The following is a 21,753-nucleotide window of genomic DNA, read 5'->3' on the forward strand; positions in this document are numbered from 1 at the left end:
GATTTTAACTCAAATTTCAATTCTATTTTTTAGATGAAAGAACCACAATCTGAAGAAGAAGTTACAGCAATTGTTAAGGAAATGATTCCAACAACTCTCAGTCCTCTTGAACAAGATGCTCAAACAACGCTTGCAAGTGAAAAGGAAGAAGATGAACAAGTAACATCTGATCTTGGATTGAAATCTGAAGATAAACCAGAAGAAGAAAAGGTAAAAAAAATAATCTGTTTAATTTAACAAAAAATTTTAAAATTTTTATTTCATTTTTAGACTACTGACAAACCATCTGAAGAAGAAGAAGAAGTTGCCAAACCAACAGATCTTCCAAAATCTGACGACGAATCATCCACAGATGCTCCCAAATCTTCAGAAGAAGACAAGAAGGAAGATGAAGTCAAGATGACAGAAACTCCGTTGGATGCGACAACACTTTCTGCTGAAAAGGAATCTTCAACTGATCGTTCAGAAAGTGACGAAGAGAAAGTTGAAATGGCGACAGACAAACCTTCAGTTGATGACAAGAAAGAATCCGATGAGGAAGTTTCAACTGATGCTCCTTCAACTGACAAGCCTGAGATCAAAGAACCTGAAACAACAGAACAAGCTGAATCTGAGAAACCAAAAGAAGATGACGAAAAGGTCTCATCAACTGATGCTCCTTCAACTGACAAACCAGAAATCAAAGAACCTGAAAGTACGGAAGCTTCAATGGTTGAAAAAGAAAAACCAGAAGAAGAAAAAGTCTCAACAGATGCTCCAGTTACCGACGAAAAATCAACTGACAAACCTGAAATTGTTACTGTTGTTCCTTCCGCTGATGAAGTTGAAAAAGCAACAACTGTAAAATCTGAAGATGAACTTCCAAAGAAGGATGACGATGAGAAATCTACAACTGTTCGCGAAGAAGAACATGAAAAATCAACTGTTACTCCTGTGATGATTTCCGAAAAGGTTGGAGAAGAACAAAAGACTGAATCTCCAATGGAAGCTACAACGTTACGCGCTGAAGATCAAACAATGAAGATGCCATCAGAAGAATCTCAAACAATGGTTCCTCCATCAGTTGAAAGTCAAGAAAAGGCAACTGACAGTCCCGCAGTTGAAAAGACAACTCTTGCTCCTTCTTCTGAAGAAGAAAAAGAAAAGGAAGAAGAAAAGATGACAACTGTTCGCCCATCAGAAGATGAAACCAAAGAAGATGAAGAAGTTTCAGCTACATCTGCACCGAAGAAAGAAGAAGAAGAAAAGGTAACTGAACATCCAGTTGAAGTATTACCTACTGAGAAGGAAACTGTAGAAATGACCGAAAAACCATCAGAAGAATCAGCAACAATGAAACCCGAAAAAGACGAAGAGAAATCGGAAGATGTTGAGAAAATGACAACTGAACAACCTAAATTGGAGCAAACAACACTCATGGCAGAAAAGGAAGAAAAACCAGAAGACGAACAAGATAAACAAACCACAGTTCGCCCAATTGTTGATCTTGATGAGAGATTAGATACAGCAACTGACAAACCAGAACAAGAAGAAAAGATGACAACTCTCAAATCCGAATCTGCTGAAGATGAAAAGATGGCAACAACTCTTGCGCCATCTGCTGAAGATTCATCCGAAAAGGTCGAAATGAAACCTGAAGATTTGCCAAAACAAGACGATGAAAAGGCAACAACTGTTCTTCCTGAATCCGAAAAGGAATCTACTGATGCTCCAATGAAACCTTCAGAAGATGCTGAAAAAGCAACAACTGCAGCTCCATCTGATGAACTTTCGACAGAAAAGACTGAAATGAAACCTGAAGGCACTGAAGCTCCTAAAGCTGAAGAAGAAGGAACAACTCTCAAACCTTCGGATGAAGATGAGAAATTGGCTAAACCAACTGATGCTCCATCTGCTGATGTCACAACTGTTAAACAACAAGATGAATCTGCTGAAGATGTTGCTGCTGTTTTACCAACAACAATGAAATCTATCGAAGCTGAAAAGGAAGAAGATGAATCAAAGGCAACAACTCTTGCATCTGAAACATCTGGCGAAGTTGATGCGACAACAGTTCGTTCAGAAATGCCCGCAACTACTGATTCAAGCAGCGAAGAAGAAGATGAAGAAACTAAAGTTACATTGACTCCTGTGAAGGGACAAAAGAAACCTGTGACAGAAATGATTGACGGAACAATGGTTGAAATTGTCACGCCATCTACTGAAATTAAGACTGAAGCTCCTGTTGAAATTGTGACGCCAATGAGTGTCGGACATGAAGATGTTGCTACAACTCAATCGCCTGTTTCTGAAGAAGCTAAGACTACAATGTCTCCTGCTTCTGAAGATGAAGATGTCAAGAAGGATTCTGAAGCTGCTGAAAAAGCAACTACCATGAAACCTGAAGAAGAAGTTGAAAAAGCAACAACCATGAAATCAGAAGAAGAGAAATCTGAATCGACAACATTGCGCGCTGAATTACCCGAAGAAGAAGTTCAAATGGAGAAAGAAACTGTCAAACCCGAAGATCAAGTTAAGCATGAAGAAGCTACTACAGTTGCATCTGAACTTCCCGCCAAATCTGATGATGAGAAAGAACAAGAAAAAGCAACAACTGTTCTTCCTGTTGATCGTATCGATCTTGATCACAAAGACGAAGAAAAGGTAGTAACTGTCACGCCATCAAAGGAAGTCGTAACTGATGCTCCAACAAAGGCTCCTGAATCAACTGATGCTCCAAAATCCGAGTCTGAAGAAGAAGCTGTTGCGATGACAATGAAACCCGCATCTGAAGAAGAAGAAGAAAAAGAAAAGGAAGAAACCATGACTGAACAACCAAAATTACCTGGAACTATCGACATGAAGACTGAAATGCCTGTCGAACAAATTACCGAACGTTTGCCTGAAGAATTGACAACTATTTTAGCGCAAAGCGGACTTGATTTGACAACTATGCGTATTGAACATGATCAACCAACAACGATGAAATCTGCCGAAGAAATGGTTACTGATGCACCAAAACGCGATTCAGATGAAGATAAGTCTGCTGAAGCAACAACTTTAGCTTCCGATGAGAAACAAGAACAAGAAAGTACGACATTCGCTGCTAAACCTGCTGAAGAAGATGTTGAAAAGATGACTACTGTTGCTCCTCAAGTGCAATCTATGGACGAAAAACCTTTGGAAGTTTCAACATCCAAATCAGAAGATGCTGAAAAAGCAACAACTTTTGCTCCTGAACAAGCTACAACCGTCAAATCCGCCGACGAAGAACAAACTGAAGCTCCAATCCACGAAATTGTTCCCGTTGATAAAACAACCGTCGCTCCAATTGATCTCGACTCGAAATTCGGCGAAGACGAAGATCGTTCGGAAGAAGAGAAACCAACAGCAACTACAACCGCGCCCGCAAGTCACGAAGAAGAAGATGATGTTCAACGTCCCGTTGAGCATTATCCCGAAGAACATACGCAAAAGACTCCGCAATCGACATATGGACCTCCCGTTTCAGCTCCCGGATCATTCGATCACACAGGAATGGGAATGCCTTCAGGATATCCAGCGCCTGGCGATGATTACGATTATGAACCTGAAGATCCCGAAAGTCCTGCCGTATTTGGACCCGGAACTTGCAGATATGGCGGAAAATTGTACGTGTCAGCTCAACAAATCCCACGTGATGATCCTTGCGATTTCTGCTTCTGCTTCCGAAGCGACATTATTTGCTTGCAACAATCGTGCCCGCCGCCAATTAATGGATGTCACGAAGAGACTATCGATGGATTCTGTTGTCCAAGGTTAGTTTATTTTGGGTTTTTATTGAATTTTAAAAGGAAGAGAATCAAAATCCCAATGCACATTTTTAAAAAATTATACAAATTCATGTATTTGCCCAATTTACATTTTTTCAAATTTTTATCCCAATTCACATTTTTTTAAATTTTTATCCCAATTCACATTTTTTCAAATTTTTATCCCAATTCACATTTTTTCAAATTTTTATCCCAATTCACATTTTCAAATTTTTATCCCAATTCACATTTTTTCATATTTTTATCCCAATTAACATTTTTAAAATTTTTATCCCAATTCACATTTTTTCAAATTTTTATCCCAATTCACATTTTTTTAAAAATTTTTATCCCAATTCACATTTTTTCAAATTTTTATCCCAATTCACATTTTTTTTTAAATTTTTATCCCAATTCACATTTTTTCAAATTTTTATCCCAATTCAAATTTTTTTAAAAATTTTTATCCCAATTCACATTTTAAATTTTTTTTTATCTGAATTAATATTTTTTCAAATTTTTATCCCAATGAACATTTTTTCAAATTTTTATCCCAATTCACATTTTTTCAAATTTTTATCCCAATTCACATTTTTTTAAAAATTTTTATCCCAATTCACATTTTTTCAAATTTTTATCCCAATTCAAATTTTTTTAAAAATTTTTATCCCAATTCACATTTTTTCAAATTTTTATCCCAATTCAAATTTTTTTAAATTTTTATCCCAATTCACATTTTTCAAATTTTTATCCCAATTTACATTTTTTCAAATTTTTAACCCAATTTACATTTTTTCAAATTTTTATCCCAATTCACATTTTTTCAAATTTTTATCCCAATAAACATTTTTAAAATTTTTATCCCAATGCAAATTTTCAAAAAATTTTCCCAATGCACATTTTGAAATTTTTCTCTTCGTTTTTTAACGATAAATTTTTAATTTTTTGATAAATTTAATAATTTCAATTTTTTTTCAGATACGAATGTCCCGTGTCAATGGCAACAGTTGTCAATATCACGACGAGCACAACCACAACTACGACAACGCTACCTCCTCACTTTAACAGACACGCGTACAAGGGAGCTACACGCGCTGGCTGCTTCATCGATGGCAGAACTTACCAAGTTGGAGAAGTTATCGAAAGAAATACCGGGCCATGCATGCAATGCAAGTAAGTGTCATTTTTCTTCTTTTTTTTTTCAAAAAGTTCAAAGACATTAATTCACACATTTTTTTTCGTTAGATGCGGAGCTGATGCACAAATGGAATGCCTTCCATTGAACTGCAGTCCCGAGCCAATGTTGCGACAGATGATGGAACAGCATTTAATGTCGAGCCGAAGAAGAAGGTGAAGTCGTTAAATTAGTTGAATATAATAATATATAAATATAATAAATAAATTAGGTGAACAAACAAAAGACGCGATAAACAAACATTACACGTGTAAAATCCAGACACATTCCACATTTCTCTCATTATTTTTTTTTATTTAAATTTTTTTTACGACGTCGATAATTACAGAAGAAATTCAACAAGAACCTTTTAACACACAAATCACGTGTAATGAGAAAAAGCTTCAAAAATCGAAATATGGGTGCCAAAAAATTATCAATAATTGAAAAAAAAGAGAAAAAAAATCTTAAAAAATGAGAGAGACGGCAAATAGCATTTTTTTTTGTTAATTTTAATAGAACGGTTGTTATTAGCATTTGTAGCGTAATATTTAAAATTAAAACAAAAACTGCCACAAATATGCACAATTTTTATTAAGCAACATTCCTTAATGAATATCATAAAATAATAAAAATAATTAATAATTTTTACCCAATTTCAGAAAAAAAATATTAAAATATCAAAAAAAAAATTTAAAAATAAGCAAAAAGCTTTTTTTACTTAAAAATTTTTAAAAAATAAATTTTTACGACCCATTTTTAAAGAAAAAAAAATTTTAAAAAGAATTTTTAAAAGAAATAAAAATCTGTCTCGGTCTTTCTAGTCGTTCTAATTGTTCATTTTATTTAATTTCTTTTCATTTTTAAAAATTTTAAATTAATTAAATTTAATTAAAAAATTTAATTAAAAAAAATTTAATTTTAATTAAAAAAAAAATTAATTTAATTTAAAAATTTAAATTTAATTTAATTAAAAATTTAATTTCAATTTTTTAATTAATTAAATTTAATTTTAAATTTTTATTTAATTAAATTTAAATTTAATTTTTTTTTTAAATATGAAAAGAAAATTTCAGAAAAAAAATTAATTTATTAAAATGCTTGAAAAAAATTATATTTAAAAAAAATAATTTAATAATAATTAAACATCACATTAAATTCTATCAAAAAAAATTTTAAATAATTAATTTTTTTAAAAAAATAAACGTAAGAAATTACGCAAAATCCTGTTGGAAATGGTTTGACAGTTTTAAAAAAAATATTTTAAAATTCTTGAACCACTTCCAATTTTAATTAAATCCAGAAAACATAAAAAAAATATTTACAACTATTAAAAATATCAAACTAGATGTACTGTACGTGTATGAGACAAACAATTAAATGTTAAAAAAAATAAAAAATTTTACGGAATTTCAGGTTTTTTTGAGAAGAGTCAATTTTTTCTTTTAATTAAAAAGCCATATTATTTGTTCAATCGTGTCGACCAAAATAAAGCTTGAACATTGAACAAATTGTATGAAAAATTTTTTTTTGTAAAAAAAAATAATTAAAGCCATGAAATGGTAAAAATACATAATAAAATAAAAATAAATAGAAAGATATATAAAAAAAGGGACAGTATCACATTTTTAATTCAATTTTTAATATTTTTATTGAATTTTTCATTTTTTTTAAATTAATTATTTAGTAATATTAATTATCATGAAAAAAAAAAAAAAAACTTAATTTAGATTTTTTTTTTATAAATATATATATTTTTATTCACAGTATGAGTCGTGTAAATGTATGTAATGAAGTAGTGTGATAATCTTGCCTCTTTTTAATATCTTGTATAACTTAAGTTATATCTGAGAGAAATAATTAAAAAAAAATTGTAAAAAAAAATTAATTTTTGCCAATTTTATAATTTTTTCCTATAATAATTTTTTGTTTCGAACGCTCTGTAAATTTTAAACTTATTTTTCCTATGTTTTATATATTATACATACATATAGTATTTATGATGTAATAAATAGTTTATAATATGATAATAATATATAAACACAACTAATATTAATGTAGGAAAAATATTTAAAAATTAAACAAAAAAAGTACATTCCCTGAGAGAAAAAAATACATTCCACGTTTTTTGTAAGAAGATCAGTACAGTAATAAAAATAATTATTAATAACGAGTAGCAATCAAGAAAAAAAAACATAATTCCAATTATTAAGAGCAAGTACAGTTGTAATTTTAGTGTAAGATGTTATTTCTTGAGTCAGTATGACTTTATTTAACAAAAAAAAGTTTCTTTCGATATTTTCATTGCATTTTTCAGAAAATGCATGAAAAAGTAAAATATCGCTTGAAAAATTAATTATTAATTAATATTAATGAAATATACTTGTACTGACTCGAGGAAACAAAAAAAAACATAAAAATATAAATAATTAATTAATTAAGAGAAAAAAAAACCAGCAGGATATTTATTAAGTGTCCTTTTATACATACAGAAAAATAGTAATGAAAAATGAATTTTTACCCAAAAAATAAAATTTAATTGTTTTATTTGAATTTTTTATGAAGGCTCAAACATGGATTTTTTATTTTTTAATTATTTTTAAGCACAAAAAAATTTTTAAATTATTTTTAATTTTTTTTTGAATTAAAAATTAATTATTAAATAAATAAAATTATTTTTTTTATTAAATTAAATTTTTTGTTTAAAAAAATTTATATAAAAAATAATTTAATTTAATATTAAAATTTAAAAAAAAAATATTTACTAAAAAAAATATTTTTTTTTTAATTTTTCAGGCTCGAAAAATTTTTTTTTTTTGAATTTTCAAAATAAAATTTTTTAAATAAAAAAAAAAAAAATTAAATTTAATTTATTTTAATATTTATTTACTAAATTTTTAATTTATTTTATTAAATTAATTTTTTATTTAAAAAATTTTATAAAAAAAATAAAAAAAAATAATTTTATAAAATAAAAATTTTTAAAAAAATTAATAAGTTAAATTAAATTAATTTTATTCAATTTAAATAAATTATTTTTTTTAATAAAAAAATATTGAATTAAATCAAAAAAATTTGAAAAAATTTAATTTTTTTTTTTGAAAAAAATTTTTAAAATTAAAAATTTCGTAAAAAAATTAAATCTGTAAAAAAATATTTAAAAAAGACAAATTTTTGACATCTGTCAACTGTCGAAAATATTTAAAAAAAATTTTGATAAATTTCTGTGGGTTCGTTTCTTTATTTCTAAAGTCTTTTGTGTTACGGTAAGTGATCATTTAATAAAGAATCGACGAGCTCTTTGAAACGCAGTTAATTTTTCGTCGCTAGTTTTTACTTCAACTGCCTTCAAATCCTCTTCAATTGGGGGCGGGGGAGGAAATTCATCAATTTTTTCCTCTTCCGATATTTTTTCTTGTGAATTTTTAATTTCAACCGAAACTTTTGGAGAAATTTTTAACTGATTATTGCTGATTTCAAAATCAATTTGTTCCAATTTCATGAGTTCTTTGGAGATTTTTTCAGAATTTTCTTCTACAATCTTCAAAAATGCGAAACTTTTGCACGGAGAACTAATTTTTGGGGAAATTTCAGGCAATTTTTCTTCGTAATTGACGTTTTCAAGTTCAAGTTCACTCATTTTTTGGCTTTCTTTAGGATTTTCTTGAATTTCTGACAATCGATCTTGTTCGAAATATTTTTCATCGACAACTTCGCCCAAATATTTCATTTGAAATTCCGACATTTTCTCAATTGTTCGCTCGTAGATGCCTCGTAACTCGTGATTTAACATGAAATCTTCCTCAAAATCCTCCAAAATTCGTTTCCGGTTCCTTAAAGAGAAATAATTTCCAATGTCGTTCCTTAATGAGACTTTTGCGATTCCTTTCAAGTCTTTGTGAGAAGGTTTTCTGCTTAAATTTGTCATTTTTATTTGTTTTCCCCATTTTTTGCCGCATTCTCGAGCGAATTTCAAATTTTCAGTCCTCAAACTCGAATTTGATGGTTTTCTGCTTTTTATCCAAGAACTCGTCGTTGAACGATTTTGCCTTGAAAATAAATTTCCCGTTTCTTTTGCTAATTGAAATGCTGAAAACGACAGCGGAGAAGTTTTTGGTCGAGAATTCAATGAGTTGCTTGAAGGTTTTTTCACGAATCTCGAGTTAATTTGCGAATATTTATTTCCGATTTCTCGAGCGGATTGAATGCTGGATTTTGCTCTCACGGATTTTGCTTCATTTTGTTTCAATTTTTTTGAGGGAAAAATATTTTTAGCTGATTCACGATTTTGTTGAGCATATTTTCGATAAACTTCTTGACGAGACTTCGGTTGAAGAGGAGAATTTTGGTTCGTTCTCAAGTCGAGAAGGATTTTTCTCAAGAGTCGAAGCTCGTGATCTGAAGAAACTCGTTGCCATTTGAGCTCTTCGCGGTGATACGGAAAATTTGGAAGAATGTTCATTGTGAGAAAATAATTTGGAAAAAAATGACAGAAATTTCATGGTTTGCTTTAATTCTAAAAAAAAATAAAAAAAAAATTAAAATAAAAAAAAATTAAATAAAAAAAAATTAAAATTAAAAAATAATAAAAATTGAAAAAATTAAAAATTAAATAAAAAAATAAAATTTTAGAGCTAAAAAATATTTAAAAATAATAATTTTTTGGTATGACGAAATAATCAAAAAAAATTAATTTTTTGGAAAAAAAACCTATAAAATAAAAAATACTAAAATTAATTAATAAAAATATTTTAGAATTCATTAAGGTTCAATTAATAAAAATTTAAATGAAATTAAATAATTATTAATCAACTAAAGTTAAATATTTAATAAAAAATTATTTAAACTTTAAAAAAAGAAAATATTTAAACAAAAAAAGAATTTTTTTTTTAAATTATTTTTAAAGAATGAATATTTTAAAAAATATATATTAATTTTTTTTACATTTTTTTAAAAAATAAAAAAAAAAATATTTTAAACAAAAAAAAATATTAAATTAAAATTTAATTTAAAAAAATATTTAAAAAATTAGTACCTAATGATAATTTAATTTAAATTTTTAAAAATAAAAAAAAATTTTGATGTTTAAAAAATATTATTACATTAAACTTTAAAATATATAAATATGGTAAGATTTTTTTTATATATAAAATTTTATATTAAAAAAAATTCTTTAAAAAAAATTATTTTAAAATTAAAATAAATTTTAAAATACTTACAAAAATTCAATTTTAACACAAAAAATTTTTAAAGACAATTTTTTGAAAAAAATGGCAGGAAATTTAAACATTTTTATTATTTTTATATATTTTTTTTTGTTTTGTTAAACTTTTACATGATAAGACTTACACATTTAGGAAAATTATAAAGATAATAATAATATATAATATAATAATAAAAATAAAATAATGAAGAAACTTATTTTCAGGCGCGTTTTTTTCCTTTTTTTTGCTTTTAGGTATCTAAAATGCTAAAACAGCTTTATTTACTCTCGATATGCTGAGCGTTGCTTGATGATATTCAAATTCATAAACTCGCATGAATTTTTTTTTTATATTTTTAAAAAATTTAATAATAATATTTATATATATCTTTATAAAAAAAATGTATCAAACATTACAAGGCGCATGTTTCCAGTCTACTAAGGTAAGATTTTTCTCTTTTTTTTCTCTATATAATAATAACGATTAAATATTTTTTTTACGACATTGATTAATTTTTTTTAATACTTGAGTGAATGACGGTTGAAATGCTTTTTTTCCCTTCTTGTGTAATTTTACGCTAAAAATATTGGAAAGTCGAAAAATGGAAATGTTTTGTGATTGTGCACTGTGTGTGAGCAAAAATGTTTTCTTCCAAAAAAAAAGTCAAACTAACGAAAAAAAATGCAAAAAACTAACAAAAAAAAGTGTTTATCGTGGCGAAATTTTAGTACTATTGTTGCTGGAACTGTCCCCGCTGCCGGTTGAATTGCTTGAATTCATGGAATTGGCTTTGTAGCCGCACTTTTGGATGCGTTTCGAGAGACGCGTTACCCAACGACCCTGATCCTCGTTACTCTGGGCGAGTAGGAGCATCTCACGCGCCGAATTTGGGTCGTGATGCAGCTTGCAGGGCGCCATTGAGGTATTTGCTTCGTTGCTGTCAATGTGCTCCTTGTGGATTTTGATGCGACAACTGAAAAAAATTTTAAGAAAAATTAAATTTTTAGTTAATTTTAAAGAAAAATAATTTTTAATTGTTAAAAATTTAATTTTTTTTTAAATAAAAATTTTAATATTTTATAAAATTTCAGGTAATTTTGTGATTAATTTAATTTAAATTAAAAAAAAAATATTTAAATTATTTCAATTGAAAAAAATAAATTTTTAATGAAAAATTTAAAAAAAAATTTCGTCAATTTAATAAAATTTTTTGTTCTTTAATTTTATTTTTTTTTTAAATTTAAAAAAAATTAAAATAATTAAATCTTTAATTTTAATTATTTTTTTATTTAAAAAAATTAAAATTATTTAATTTTTAAATTTAATTATTTTTTTTAAATTTTAAAAAAATATGTATTTAAAATTTTTAAACAATTTTGTTAAAATGTATTTTTAAAAATTAAATAAAAAAAATTTAAATTAAATTAAAAAATATTTTTTTTTACAAATTTTTTCTCATAAAATAAATTTTTTGAGTGATACTTTAAAATTTTTGACGAAAAAAAATTTTTTAACAGAAAAATCATTAAAATTTTAAATTTTTAACAATCGAAGAGACAAAATCAAGACAAATCTTACCTTTTACATTCATACGCTGGCGGCGGTCGCAACATATGCCACAAAGGCTTTGCACAGATCTCACAATTGGTTGGCATGTGATAATTGATTTGAAGTAACTCGTGCCCTAAAAACGAAATTTTTCGTTAAAAATCAATTTTTTCAATTTTTTTCTTCAAATTCATACCTTTAAAAAGTAACGTGCCAGGACGATCATCCTTGTTGCCCTCGTTATTTTGCTCATCGGGGCGACGTGCTTCTCCCTCGCCTGCATACAAAAGTTGGAATATTCTTGGAATTTCTTTGGCATCTGCACGTATCACATCTCCCTGTGTAACGGATCTCACGTGGAACACTTTGCTGCAAATTTCATCAAAAAATTGTTAATTTACGAAAAATTCGAGAAAAAATTAATTTTTTACCTCAAATCAATTATCAACGCTGGATCACTCGTATTTTGCTTGTCAGCTTCGTTGTTGTAGAAAATAATTCGTTTGGAGGAGACAACGACAAATTGCTTTTTCCATCCGTGCCTTCGGATATTCTGCTTGTTGGGGATACTGAGCCATCCTTCGAAAACAAAGTCAACGTTGTCTTCGATCGAGTCACTTTCCTTCGATGAAAGGAAGACGGCTTCGTTGAGTTTCAGTTGGAGATGCTCGATTTCTGTTGCTTTGCAGTCAACTTCCATCTGGAGTTTCATTTTGCTCTAAAATAAAAAAAAAAAAATAGTGAAAAATTTTTATTTGAATTAATTCAAGCAAAGCATTAAAATTTAAATAAGAAATTAAAAAAAAAAATTAAAAAAATTAAAATTAAAAAAAATCCAAAATTATAAAAGGCGATCTTCTACTAAAAAATGAATTTTTAAAACATTTCAAGAAATAAAAAAGAAAAATTTTAATTTTTAAGTCAAAAATTTCTTGTCTGATTTTTTTCATATTTTAAATACTTTCAACATCACATGAGTAAAATTCTCAAAATTATGTATTAATTTTTAAATTTTTTTTAACTAATCAATTTTTTTTTATTTTTTAATATTTTTTAAAAAATTGAAAATTCTAAAAAAATTACGTTCGATTTAAAAAAAAAATATTAAAAAAATAAATAAAAAATAATAATAGTAAAAATTAAAACTAAATTTAAAATAATTAATTAAAAATTAATTTTGAAAATAATTTCATTAAAAAATAAATAATAATTAATTATTTAAAAATAATTTTTAATTTTCAATTTAAAGAAATTTTTAATTTTCAATTTCGTATTAAAATTTTTACAAAAATTTTTTAAATTTTTTCAATTTTTTGTTTGAAATTTAAATGAATATGAATTTAAATAAAAACTTGAAATTAATTTTATTATTTTTTTAATAATTTTTTCTTCGAGTATTAAAAAATAAAATTAAAATAATTTAAAATAAAAATTATTAAAAATTCCCCAAAATAAAAAATTTTGAAGGTTTTTCTTTTAAAAATTAAAGAAAAAAATTTTATTAAATTATAGAAAAAAATAAATAAATAAAAATCATGAGAAAAATTTTCATAATAATTAATTGAGAAGTATTTTTTCAAAATAAAAAAAAATTAATTAAATTTAAATAAATTAAAAAAAAATTAATTTCGTCAAATAAAATTAAAATTTTTTATTATTTTTTTTAATTAATTTTTTTTTAATTTAATTTAATTTTTTAATTTTTTTTAGAATTATAAAATAAGAAAAAATCTCACCTGCGCTTCCTCCTGCAACAAATTCTGCGCATCCTGATACCGCAACAACAACTGATTATATTTATCCCGTTCCTGCGTCAACTCCAGCTGCAATCGTCGACTTTCCTTCTCCTTCTTCCTCAAATCTGCCGACGTACTGCCCTTCTGCTTCTTATTATTCGTCGCGAAATTCTCCTTGCGATTCATAATTTCCGCCAACTTATTCACCGCGGTTTGTTTCAACAAAATCTCCGTCTTCAACTGCTTCTTCAGCTTATCATGCTCCTCCTGATCGAATTTATGCTTTTTCACTTCGTCTTGCAACTTTTTATTTTGCTGAAGCGCATCTTCGAGTTCCGCAATTCGCGCGTTGAGTTTTTTATTTAGTTCAGCCTCGGCATCTTTCGTCGTCGAAATCGCCTGTTCCTTGGCGGAAATTTCGTTGCGATGTTTCGTGACGAGATCCTTCAGTTCGAGCTCCTTCATGGTTTTTTCCTTTTCCAAATCCGTGACAGTTTCTTCGGCAATGGAGCGTGCCAGGGCTTCGGAATCGGCACGCGCGATGGCAAGTTGCAGTTGGTGCAGCAGCGAAGTTCGTTCTTCCTCGAGCTCGGTGATGGTTCGTTGTTTTTCTTCCATGTCTTCGCGCAATTCGCCGCTTTGGGTTTTGTAAAGGCGCGAAAAATATTGCTCGGCTTCGAGTTGATCTTGGAGTTCTTTCAGCTGAATGATGTCAGCGTTGTGCGCATTTTTGAGTTTGGTCGTTTCCTCTTCGAATTTCCGCTTAATTTCGCGTAATTGCGTGACTTCTTTCACTAATTGGACTTCGCGGGCCTTCAAATGGGCGACTTCGGAGCTTTGGAGACTCAATTCCGAGAGTAAAGTTGATTTTTTTGTCTGTTCTTGCTCCAGTTGACTATAAAGAGCGAGCACTTTTTCCGTTTCCTGCCGATATTCGCCCTCCAGCTTTTGCAGACGTTGCTGAATTTGACGATAATCCACGGAAAGCATCGAAATTTGACGTTCCTTCTCTTGGAAATTCTGATCGGACTTTTGACGTGCCATTTTTTCCTCACTTAACTTATTTTGCAGGTCCTTCAGTTCCATGATATCAACGTCATCTTTACTGACACTTCGGGATTTTTCATTTTCCTGATTGGATTTGATCTCCTGATGATATCTGTTCTGCACGGCTTTCAATTCCAGCTGAATCGTGGCATTTTCCTTCTCCAAATACGAGATTTTCTCATTTAAATTGCGATTTTCCTCGATTGTGACTTTTTCGCGGTTCAAATTTCGATCAAGGTCGTTGTTCAAGGTGTGAATTTTGCTTTCCAGCTCACTTTGCAGTTCTTGCGCTTGGGCCCGGAGCGTTTTTTCCTGCGCCAAACGCGTTTGCAAGTCGGTAACTTCCTGCTGGAGCATGTCGCGTTGCGTTTGAAGTCCCGCCAAAATCGCCTGAAGCTCATTCGATTTTTGTTCCAACGCGGTCGTGCTTAATTTCAGCTCGACAATTTGTTTTTTGTATTTTTGACTGTTTTGGGTCTCATTTTTGAATTTTTCCTGAATATCTGTGAGTTGTCGTTCAAGCACGTTGATTTTATCGTTGTGTTGTTGATTGTTGTTCATTTCGCGCGTTCGTTTATTTTGCTCGTCATCCAAGCGTTTTTTCGTGTCTTGCAGCAAATTTTCCGTTTTTCGCCGAATATCGAGTTCAATGTCGGCTTTACGTTGGGCTTCGCGGCATTGATGCTTCAAAACTGCAATTTCCTTCTCATAATCATTGACTTTGTCCTGAACTTCTGTTTCGCGCTTCGAGATAACCTCAATTTGTTGTTTTAACGCGATCTCATGCTTTTCGAGCATTTCCACGTTCGCTCTTTCCCTTTGCAGCATCTTCTCGAGGCGGGAAATGTCCGCGGAATTGGAAATCCGATGCGGATGTTTCACGATTTTTTTGCCGTCGGTGTTGTCGATCTCATTTTCCGCGGAATTCGTGCCTAAAACGGAATATTCGCCCATATAAGTGAAGCCCACGAACGGTAAATGGTTCCCGGCGAAGGCTTTTGGTACCGGAAAATTCTCTTCCGTGGGTTGGGTCGTCTCAATATCCTCAAAATTTCGTGTGTCGTCATCCCCTGAGAGCTCTGGGACCACTGGCGGGACACTTTCCCGCAAATTTTCAAAGGTCCATTGATCGTTGACGAAAAATTTGTGCGCTTTGATCTCGTCGACGTTATTTCTGCCGAGTCTGTGATCGCGATCCGTGAGAAATCCCTTAATTAAACTTTTGGCATTTTCGCTAATGTCCAAATCGGGCGGAAATTTCAAATTATTTTTGTGATCCATGATCTTGCCATAGGTGCCGACTAAGCTGTCTGCGTAAAAAGGCGTATCGCCGACCAAAATTTCGTATAAAAATATCCCAACGCTCCACCAATCGCATTCTCGCCCGTATTCGCCTTCGCCACTTTGACTCTGAAGCACTTCCGGACTGATGTAATCGGGAGTTCCGACGGCATTGTTGCTCCTTACCAAGCCATCTGCGTTCATCCGGATACAAGTGCCGAAATCCGCGAGTTTCAAGTGCCCATATTTGTCCAAAAGCATGTTATCGGGCTTCACGTCGCGATGCACAAAGCCCATATTGTGGATCGTATCGAGGGCTAAAACGACTTCCATCGTGTAAAAAATCGCCCATTTCTCGGGAATTTCGTACATTGAAATTAAACTGACAATATCGCCGCCCGGCATGTAATCCATGACCATGTAGAGATATTTGGCATCTTGAAACGCGAAATGGAGACGAACAATCCACTCGGAATTCGCGTGTGCCATGATGTAACGTTCCTCCCAAAAGAAAGCCGAATCCGGGCGTTTTATCATCTCGAATTTTGACAATTTTTTCATCGCAAATACTTGGCGCGACGATTTGTGACGCACTAATTGCACTTCGCCGAATGCCCCGCGACCAATTACTTTGATCAAGTCGAAGTCATCGGGCTTCATCCGTAATTCGTCGAGTTCCTTGGCAATTGGTTGGTCTATAGAAACACATACGAAGTGACGCGAAAAAAATTTTTAATTGAAATTTGTTAAAAAATCATAAATTTTTTTTTTACTTACAGCGATTGAAGTATGACTCGAAATTTTTGATTTTTTTGATGGATTCGTGATCGCAGTCGGAGACGAGGGCGATCAAGGTGTCCAAGAGACATTCGATGTTTCCATTGCCCGAATGATCGCGTATCAGGCTCTCCAGAGCCATCACTCTGCGAATAAAAAAGTTTTAATTAGTTGAGAAATTCACGCGGGATCGAGGGGATAAGGACCTTTGTTGATATTCTTGGAAATCCATTGTGTGGATTGGAAAATAAAATTAAAAAGGGAAATTAAAAGACAACCATTGAATCACTTTTGTTATGAATACGAAATGTCACTTGCGGTTTGACAGCTGGCGGAAGGGGCGAAAATGAAGAAAAGAATGAATTAGCGTGAAATTGTTTTTTATTTTAATTAATTTTGAGGATTTTTCGTATTTTTTTGGGTTAAAAAATTATTTTATTTATTAAAATTTTTTATATTTTTTAAATTTTGATCAACTTAATGTTTAAAAAGTATTTTTTCAACGAGTAATTTAGAAAAAAATAATTGACAATAGAAGTTTTAACCGAAAAAAATGGAAAATGGAACACTCAGGTTGCGAAATGTTTACTTTTGCTTTGATTTTTAATAATTAATTTAAATTTATTATTTTAATTTATTAAATTTAAATTAATTTTTTTTATTTTTAAATTTAATTTTATATTTTTTTCCAATTTTTTTTTTCCAATTTTTTTTTTTATTTTTTTTTTAAATTTTTAAATTGAAAATAATTCAAAATTATTCAAATTAATTTATTTTTTTAATTTAAAGAAAATTTTGTTTAAAATTTAATTTTACCTTTTTATCAAATTTTTAATCGATTAATTTTAATTTATTTTATTTTTTAATTTAATTATTTATTATTTTTTTAAATTTAAAATTTAATTTAAAAATTTTTTTATTTCTTTTTAAGTTTTTATTTAAATTTTTTTTATATGAAATTTTTGAATTTTTATTAAGAAAATTTAAATTTGGAAAATTAATTTTTAAATTTTAATCTAAAAATATTGGAAATTATTTTTTAGCATAAAATTTGATTATTTATTTGAAACTTGACGTGAAAAAAAAACGGTTTTTGCTCCTCATATGATAAAATCGTTGTTTTTTTATTTCTTCAAAAATCGAAGAGATATGCATGGAAATCATCTTTAGAATGCATAATTATTCAATTTTAACTTTGAAATCCATCAAAAATGGGTTGAAAATTGACTTGAGAAAAAAACAACGGTTTTTGCTCCTCATATGATAAAATCGTTGTTTTTTTATTTCTTCAAAAATCGAAGAGATATGCATGGAAATCATCTTTAGAATGCATAATTATTCAATTTTAACTTTGAAATCCATCAAAAATGGGTTAAAAATTGACTTGAGAAAAAAACAACGGTTTTTGCTCCTCATATGATAAAATCGTTGTTTTTTTATTTCTTCAAAAATCGAAGAGATATGCATGGAAATCATCTTTAGAATGCATAATTATTCAATTTTAACTTTGAAATCCATCAAAAATGGGTTAAAAATTGACTTGAGAAAAAAACAACGGTTTTTGCTCCTCATATGATAAAATCGTTGTTTTTTTATTTCTTCAAAAATCGAAGAGATATGCATGGAAATCATCTTTAGAATGCATAATTATTCAATTTTAACTTTGAAATCCATCAAAAATGGGTTAAAAATTGACTTGAGAAAAAAACAACGGTTTTTGCTCCTCATATGATAAAATCGTTGTTTTTTTATTTCTTCAAAAATCGAAGAGATATGCATGGAAATCATCTTTAGAATGCATAATTTTTTAATTTTAACTTTGAAATCCATCAAAAATGGGTTAAAAATTGACTTGAGAAAAAAACAACGGTTTTTGCTCCTCATATGATAAAATCGTTGTTTTTTTATTTCTTCAAAAATCGAAGAGATATGCATGGAAATCATCTTTAGAATGCATAATTATTTAATTTTAACTTTGAAATCCATCAAAAATGGGTTAAAAATTGACTTGAGAAAAAAACAACGGTTTTTGCTCCTCATATGATAAAATCGTTGTTTTTTTATTTCTTCAAAAATCGAAGAGATATGCATGGAAATCATCTTTAGAATGCATTATTCTTTACTTTGAAATCCATCAAAAATAACGGTTTTTGCTCCTTATTAAAAATTTCTTTAACTAGAATGCATAATTATTTAATTTTAACTTTGAAATCCATCAAAAATGGGTTGAAAATTGACTTGAGAAAAAAACAACGGTTTTTGCTCCTCATATGATAAAATCGTTGTTTTTTTATTTCTTCAAAAATCGAAGAGATATGCATGGAAATCATCTTTAGAATGCATAATTATTCAATTTTAACTTTGAAATCCATCAAAAATGGGTTAAAAATTGACTTGAGAAAAAAACAACGGTTTTTGCTCCTCATATGATAAAATCGTTGTTTTTTTATTTCTTCAAAAATCGAAGAGATATGCATGGAAATCATCTTTAGAATGCCATTTTAACTTTGAAATCCATCAAAAATGGGTTGAAAATTGACTTGAGAAAAAAACAACGGTTTTTGCTCCTCATATGATAAAATCGTTGTTTTTTTATTTCTTCAAAAATCGAAGAGATATGCATGGAAATCATCTTTAGAATGCATAATTATTCAGTTTTAACTTTGAAATCCATCAAAAATGGGTTGAAAATTGACTTGAGAAAAAAACAACGGTTTTTGCTCCTCATATGATAAAATCGTTGTTTTTTTATTTCTTCAAAAATCGAAGAGATATGCATGGAAATCATCTTTAGAATGCATAATTATTCAATTTTAACTTTGAAATCCATCAAAAATGGGTTGAAAATTGACTTGAGAAAAAAACAACGGTTTTTGCTCCTCATATGATAAAATCGTTGTTTTTTTATTTCTTCAAAAATCGAAGAGATATGCATGGAAATCATCTTTAGAATGCATAATTTTTTAATTTTAACTTGGAAATCCATCAAAAATGGGTTGAAAATTGACTTGAGAAAAAAACAACGGTTTTTGCTCCTCATATGATAAAATCGTTGTTTTTTTATTTCTTCAAAAATCGAAGAGATATGCATGGAAATCATCTTTAGAATGCATAATTTTTTAATTTTAACTTTGAAATCCATCAAAAATGGGTTGAAAATTGACTTGAGAAAAAAACAACGGTTTTTGCTCCTCATATGATAAAATCGTTGTTTTTTTATTTCTTCAAAAATCGAAGAGATATGCATGGAAATCATCTTTAGAATGCATAATTTTTTAATTTTAACTTGGAAATCCATCAAAAATGGGTTGAAAATTGACTTGAGAAAAAAACAACGGTTTTTGCTCCTCATATGATAAAATCGTTGTTTTTTTATTTCTTCAAAAATCGAAGAGATATGCATGGAAATTATCTTTAGAATGCATACTAATTTAATTCTAGCTTTGAAACCCATCAAAAATGGGTTAAAAATTGACTTGAGAAAAAAACAACGGTTTTTGCTCCTCATATGATAAAATCGTTGTTTTTTTATTTCTTCAAAAATCGAAGAGATATGCATGGAAATCATCTTTAGAATGCATAATTTTTTAATTTTAACTTTGAAATCCATCAAAAATGGGTTGAAAATTGACTTGAGAAAAAAACAACGGTTTTTGCTCCTCATATGATAAAATCGTTGTTTTTTTATTTCTTCAAAAATCGAAGAGATATGCATGGAAATCATCTTTAGAATGCATAATTATTCAAATTTAACTTTAAAATATATTAAAAATGGGTTGAAAATTGACTTGAGAAAAAAACAACGGTTTTTGCTCCTCATATGATAAAATCGTTGTTTTTTTATTTCTTCAAAAATCGAAGAGATATGCATGGAAATCATCTTTAGAATGCATAATTTTTTAATTTTAACTTTGAAATCCATCAAAAATGGGTTGAAAATTGACTTGAGAAAAAAACAACGGTTTTTGCTCCTCATATGATAAAATCGTTGTTTTTTTATTTCTTCAAAAATCGAAGAGATATGCATGGAAATCATCTTTAGAATGCATAATTTTTTAATTTTAACTTGGAAATCCATCAAAAATGGGTTGAAAATTGACTTGAGAAAAAAACAACGGTTTTTGCTCCTCATATGATAAAATCGTTGTTTTTTTATTTCTTCAAAAATCGAAGAGATATGCATGGAAATCATCTTTAGAATGCATAATTTTTTAATTTTAACTTTGAAATCCATCAAAAATGGGTTGAAAATTGACTTGAGAAAAAAACAACGGTTTTTGCTCCTCATATGATAAAATCGTTGTTTTTTTATTTCTTCAAAAATCGAAGAGATATGCATGGAAATCATCTTTAGAATGCATAATTTTTTAATTTTAACTTTGAAATCCATCAAAAATGGGTTGAAAATTGACTTGAGAAAAAAACAACGGTTTTTGCTCCTCATATGATAAAATCGTTGTTTTTTTATTTCTTCAAAAATCGAAGAGATATGCATGGAAATCATCTTTAGAATGCATAATTTTTTAATTTTAACTTTGAAATCCATCAAAAATGGGTTGAAAATTGACTTGAGAAAAAAACAACGGTTTTTGCTCCTCATATGATAAAATCGTTGTTTTTTTTATTTCTTCAAAAATCGAGGAGATATGCATGGAAATCATCTTTAGAATGCATAATTTTTTAATTTTAACTTTGAAATCCATCAAAAATGGGTTGAAAATTGACTTGAGAAAAAAACAACGGTTTTTGCTCCTCATATGATAAAATCGTTGTTTTTTTATTTCTTCAAAAATCGAAGAGATATGCATGGAAATCATCTTTAGAATGCATAATTATTTAATTTTAACTTGGAAATCCATCAAAAATGGGTTGAAAATTGACTTGAGAAAAAAAAAACGGTTTTTGCTCCTCATATGATAAAATCGTTGTTTTTTTATTTCTTCAAAAATCGAAGAGATATGCATGGAAATCATCTTTAGAATGCATAATTATTCAGTTTTAACTTTGAAATCCATCAAAAATGGGTTGAAAATTGACTTGAGAAAAAAACAACGGTTTTTGCTCCTCATATGATAAAATCGTTGTTTTTTTATTTCTTCAAAAATCGAAGAGATATGCATGGAAATCATCTTTAGAATGCATAATTTTTTAATTTTAACTTGGAAATCCATCAAAAATGGGTTGAAAATTGACTTGAGAAAAAAACAACGGTTTTT

General features: G+C 28.7%; 2 protein-coding genes across 2 annotated transcripts in view; one reads left to right on the forward strand and one right to left on the reverse strand.

The window, feature by feature from the left end:
• The window catches only part of LOC134833755 (titin), a 49,757-nt gene extending 44,619 nt beyond the window's left edge, over positions 1-5,138 (forward strand). Inside the window, exons 7-10 of the mRNA XM_063848189.1 lie at positions 34-210; positions 271-3,776; positions 4,749-4,943; positions 5,016-5,138. Coding sequence (XP_063704259.1) covers positions 34-210; positions 271-3,776; positions 4,749-4,943; positions 5,016-5,124 — 3,987 coding nt within the window. The 3' untranslated portion in view covers positions 5,125-5,138. The remainder of the gene's footprint in view (positions 1-33; positions 211-270; positions 3,777-4,748; positions 4,944-5,015) is intronic.
• Positions 5,139-10,225: 5,087 nt separating this feature from the next.
• Positions 10,226-16,826, reverse strand: LOC134834458 (rho-associated protein kinase 1). The gene is made up of 7 exons (XM_063849151.1): positions 16,744-16,826; positions 16,538-16,683; positions 13,433-16,455; positions 12,128-12,414; positions 11,893-12,065; positions 11,727-11,832; positions 10,226-11,121 (listed from the first exon to the last, which is right to left on the reverse strand). Exons 1-7 carry the CDS (start codon positions 16,767-16,769, stop codon positions 10,857-10,859), a joined length of 4,026 nt encoding a protein of 1,341 aa, XP_063705221.1. The 5' UTR covers positions 16,770-16,826; the 3' UTR covers positions 10,226-10,856.
• Positions 16,827-21,753: the final 4,927 nt, after the last annotated feature.

This window comes from Culicoides brevitarsis, chromosome 3 (assembly GCF_036172545.1).
Source record: "Culicoides brevitarsis isolate CSIRO-B50_1 chromosome 3, AGI_CSIRO_Cbre_v1, whole genome shotgun sequence".
NCBI classification, from domain to species: Eukaryota; Metazoa; Arthropoda; class Insecta; order Diptera; family Ceratopogonidae; genus Culicoides; species Culicoides brevitarsis.

Excerpts from the sequence above, each read along its gene's own strand:
- LOC134834458 (XM_063849151.1), bottom strand. The coding sequence starts at position 16,769 with ATGGATTTCCAAGAATATCAACAAAG. Across the intron at positions 16,684-16,743 it reads TTCCAAGAATATCAACAAAG|AGTGATGGCTCTGGAGAGCC; the intron begins GTCCTTATCCCC and ends TTTTATTCGCAG. Across the intron at positions 12,415-13,432 it reads TGTTGCAGGAGGAAGCGCAG|AGCAAAATGAAACTCCAGAT; the intron begins GTGAGATTTTTT and ends TTTTTATTTTAG.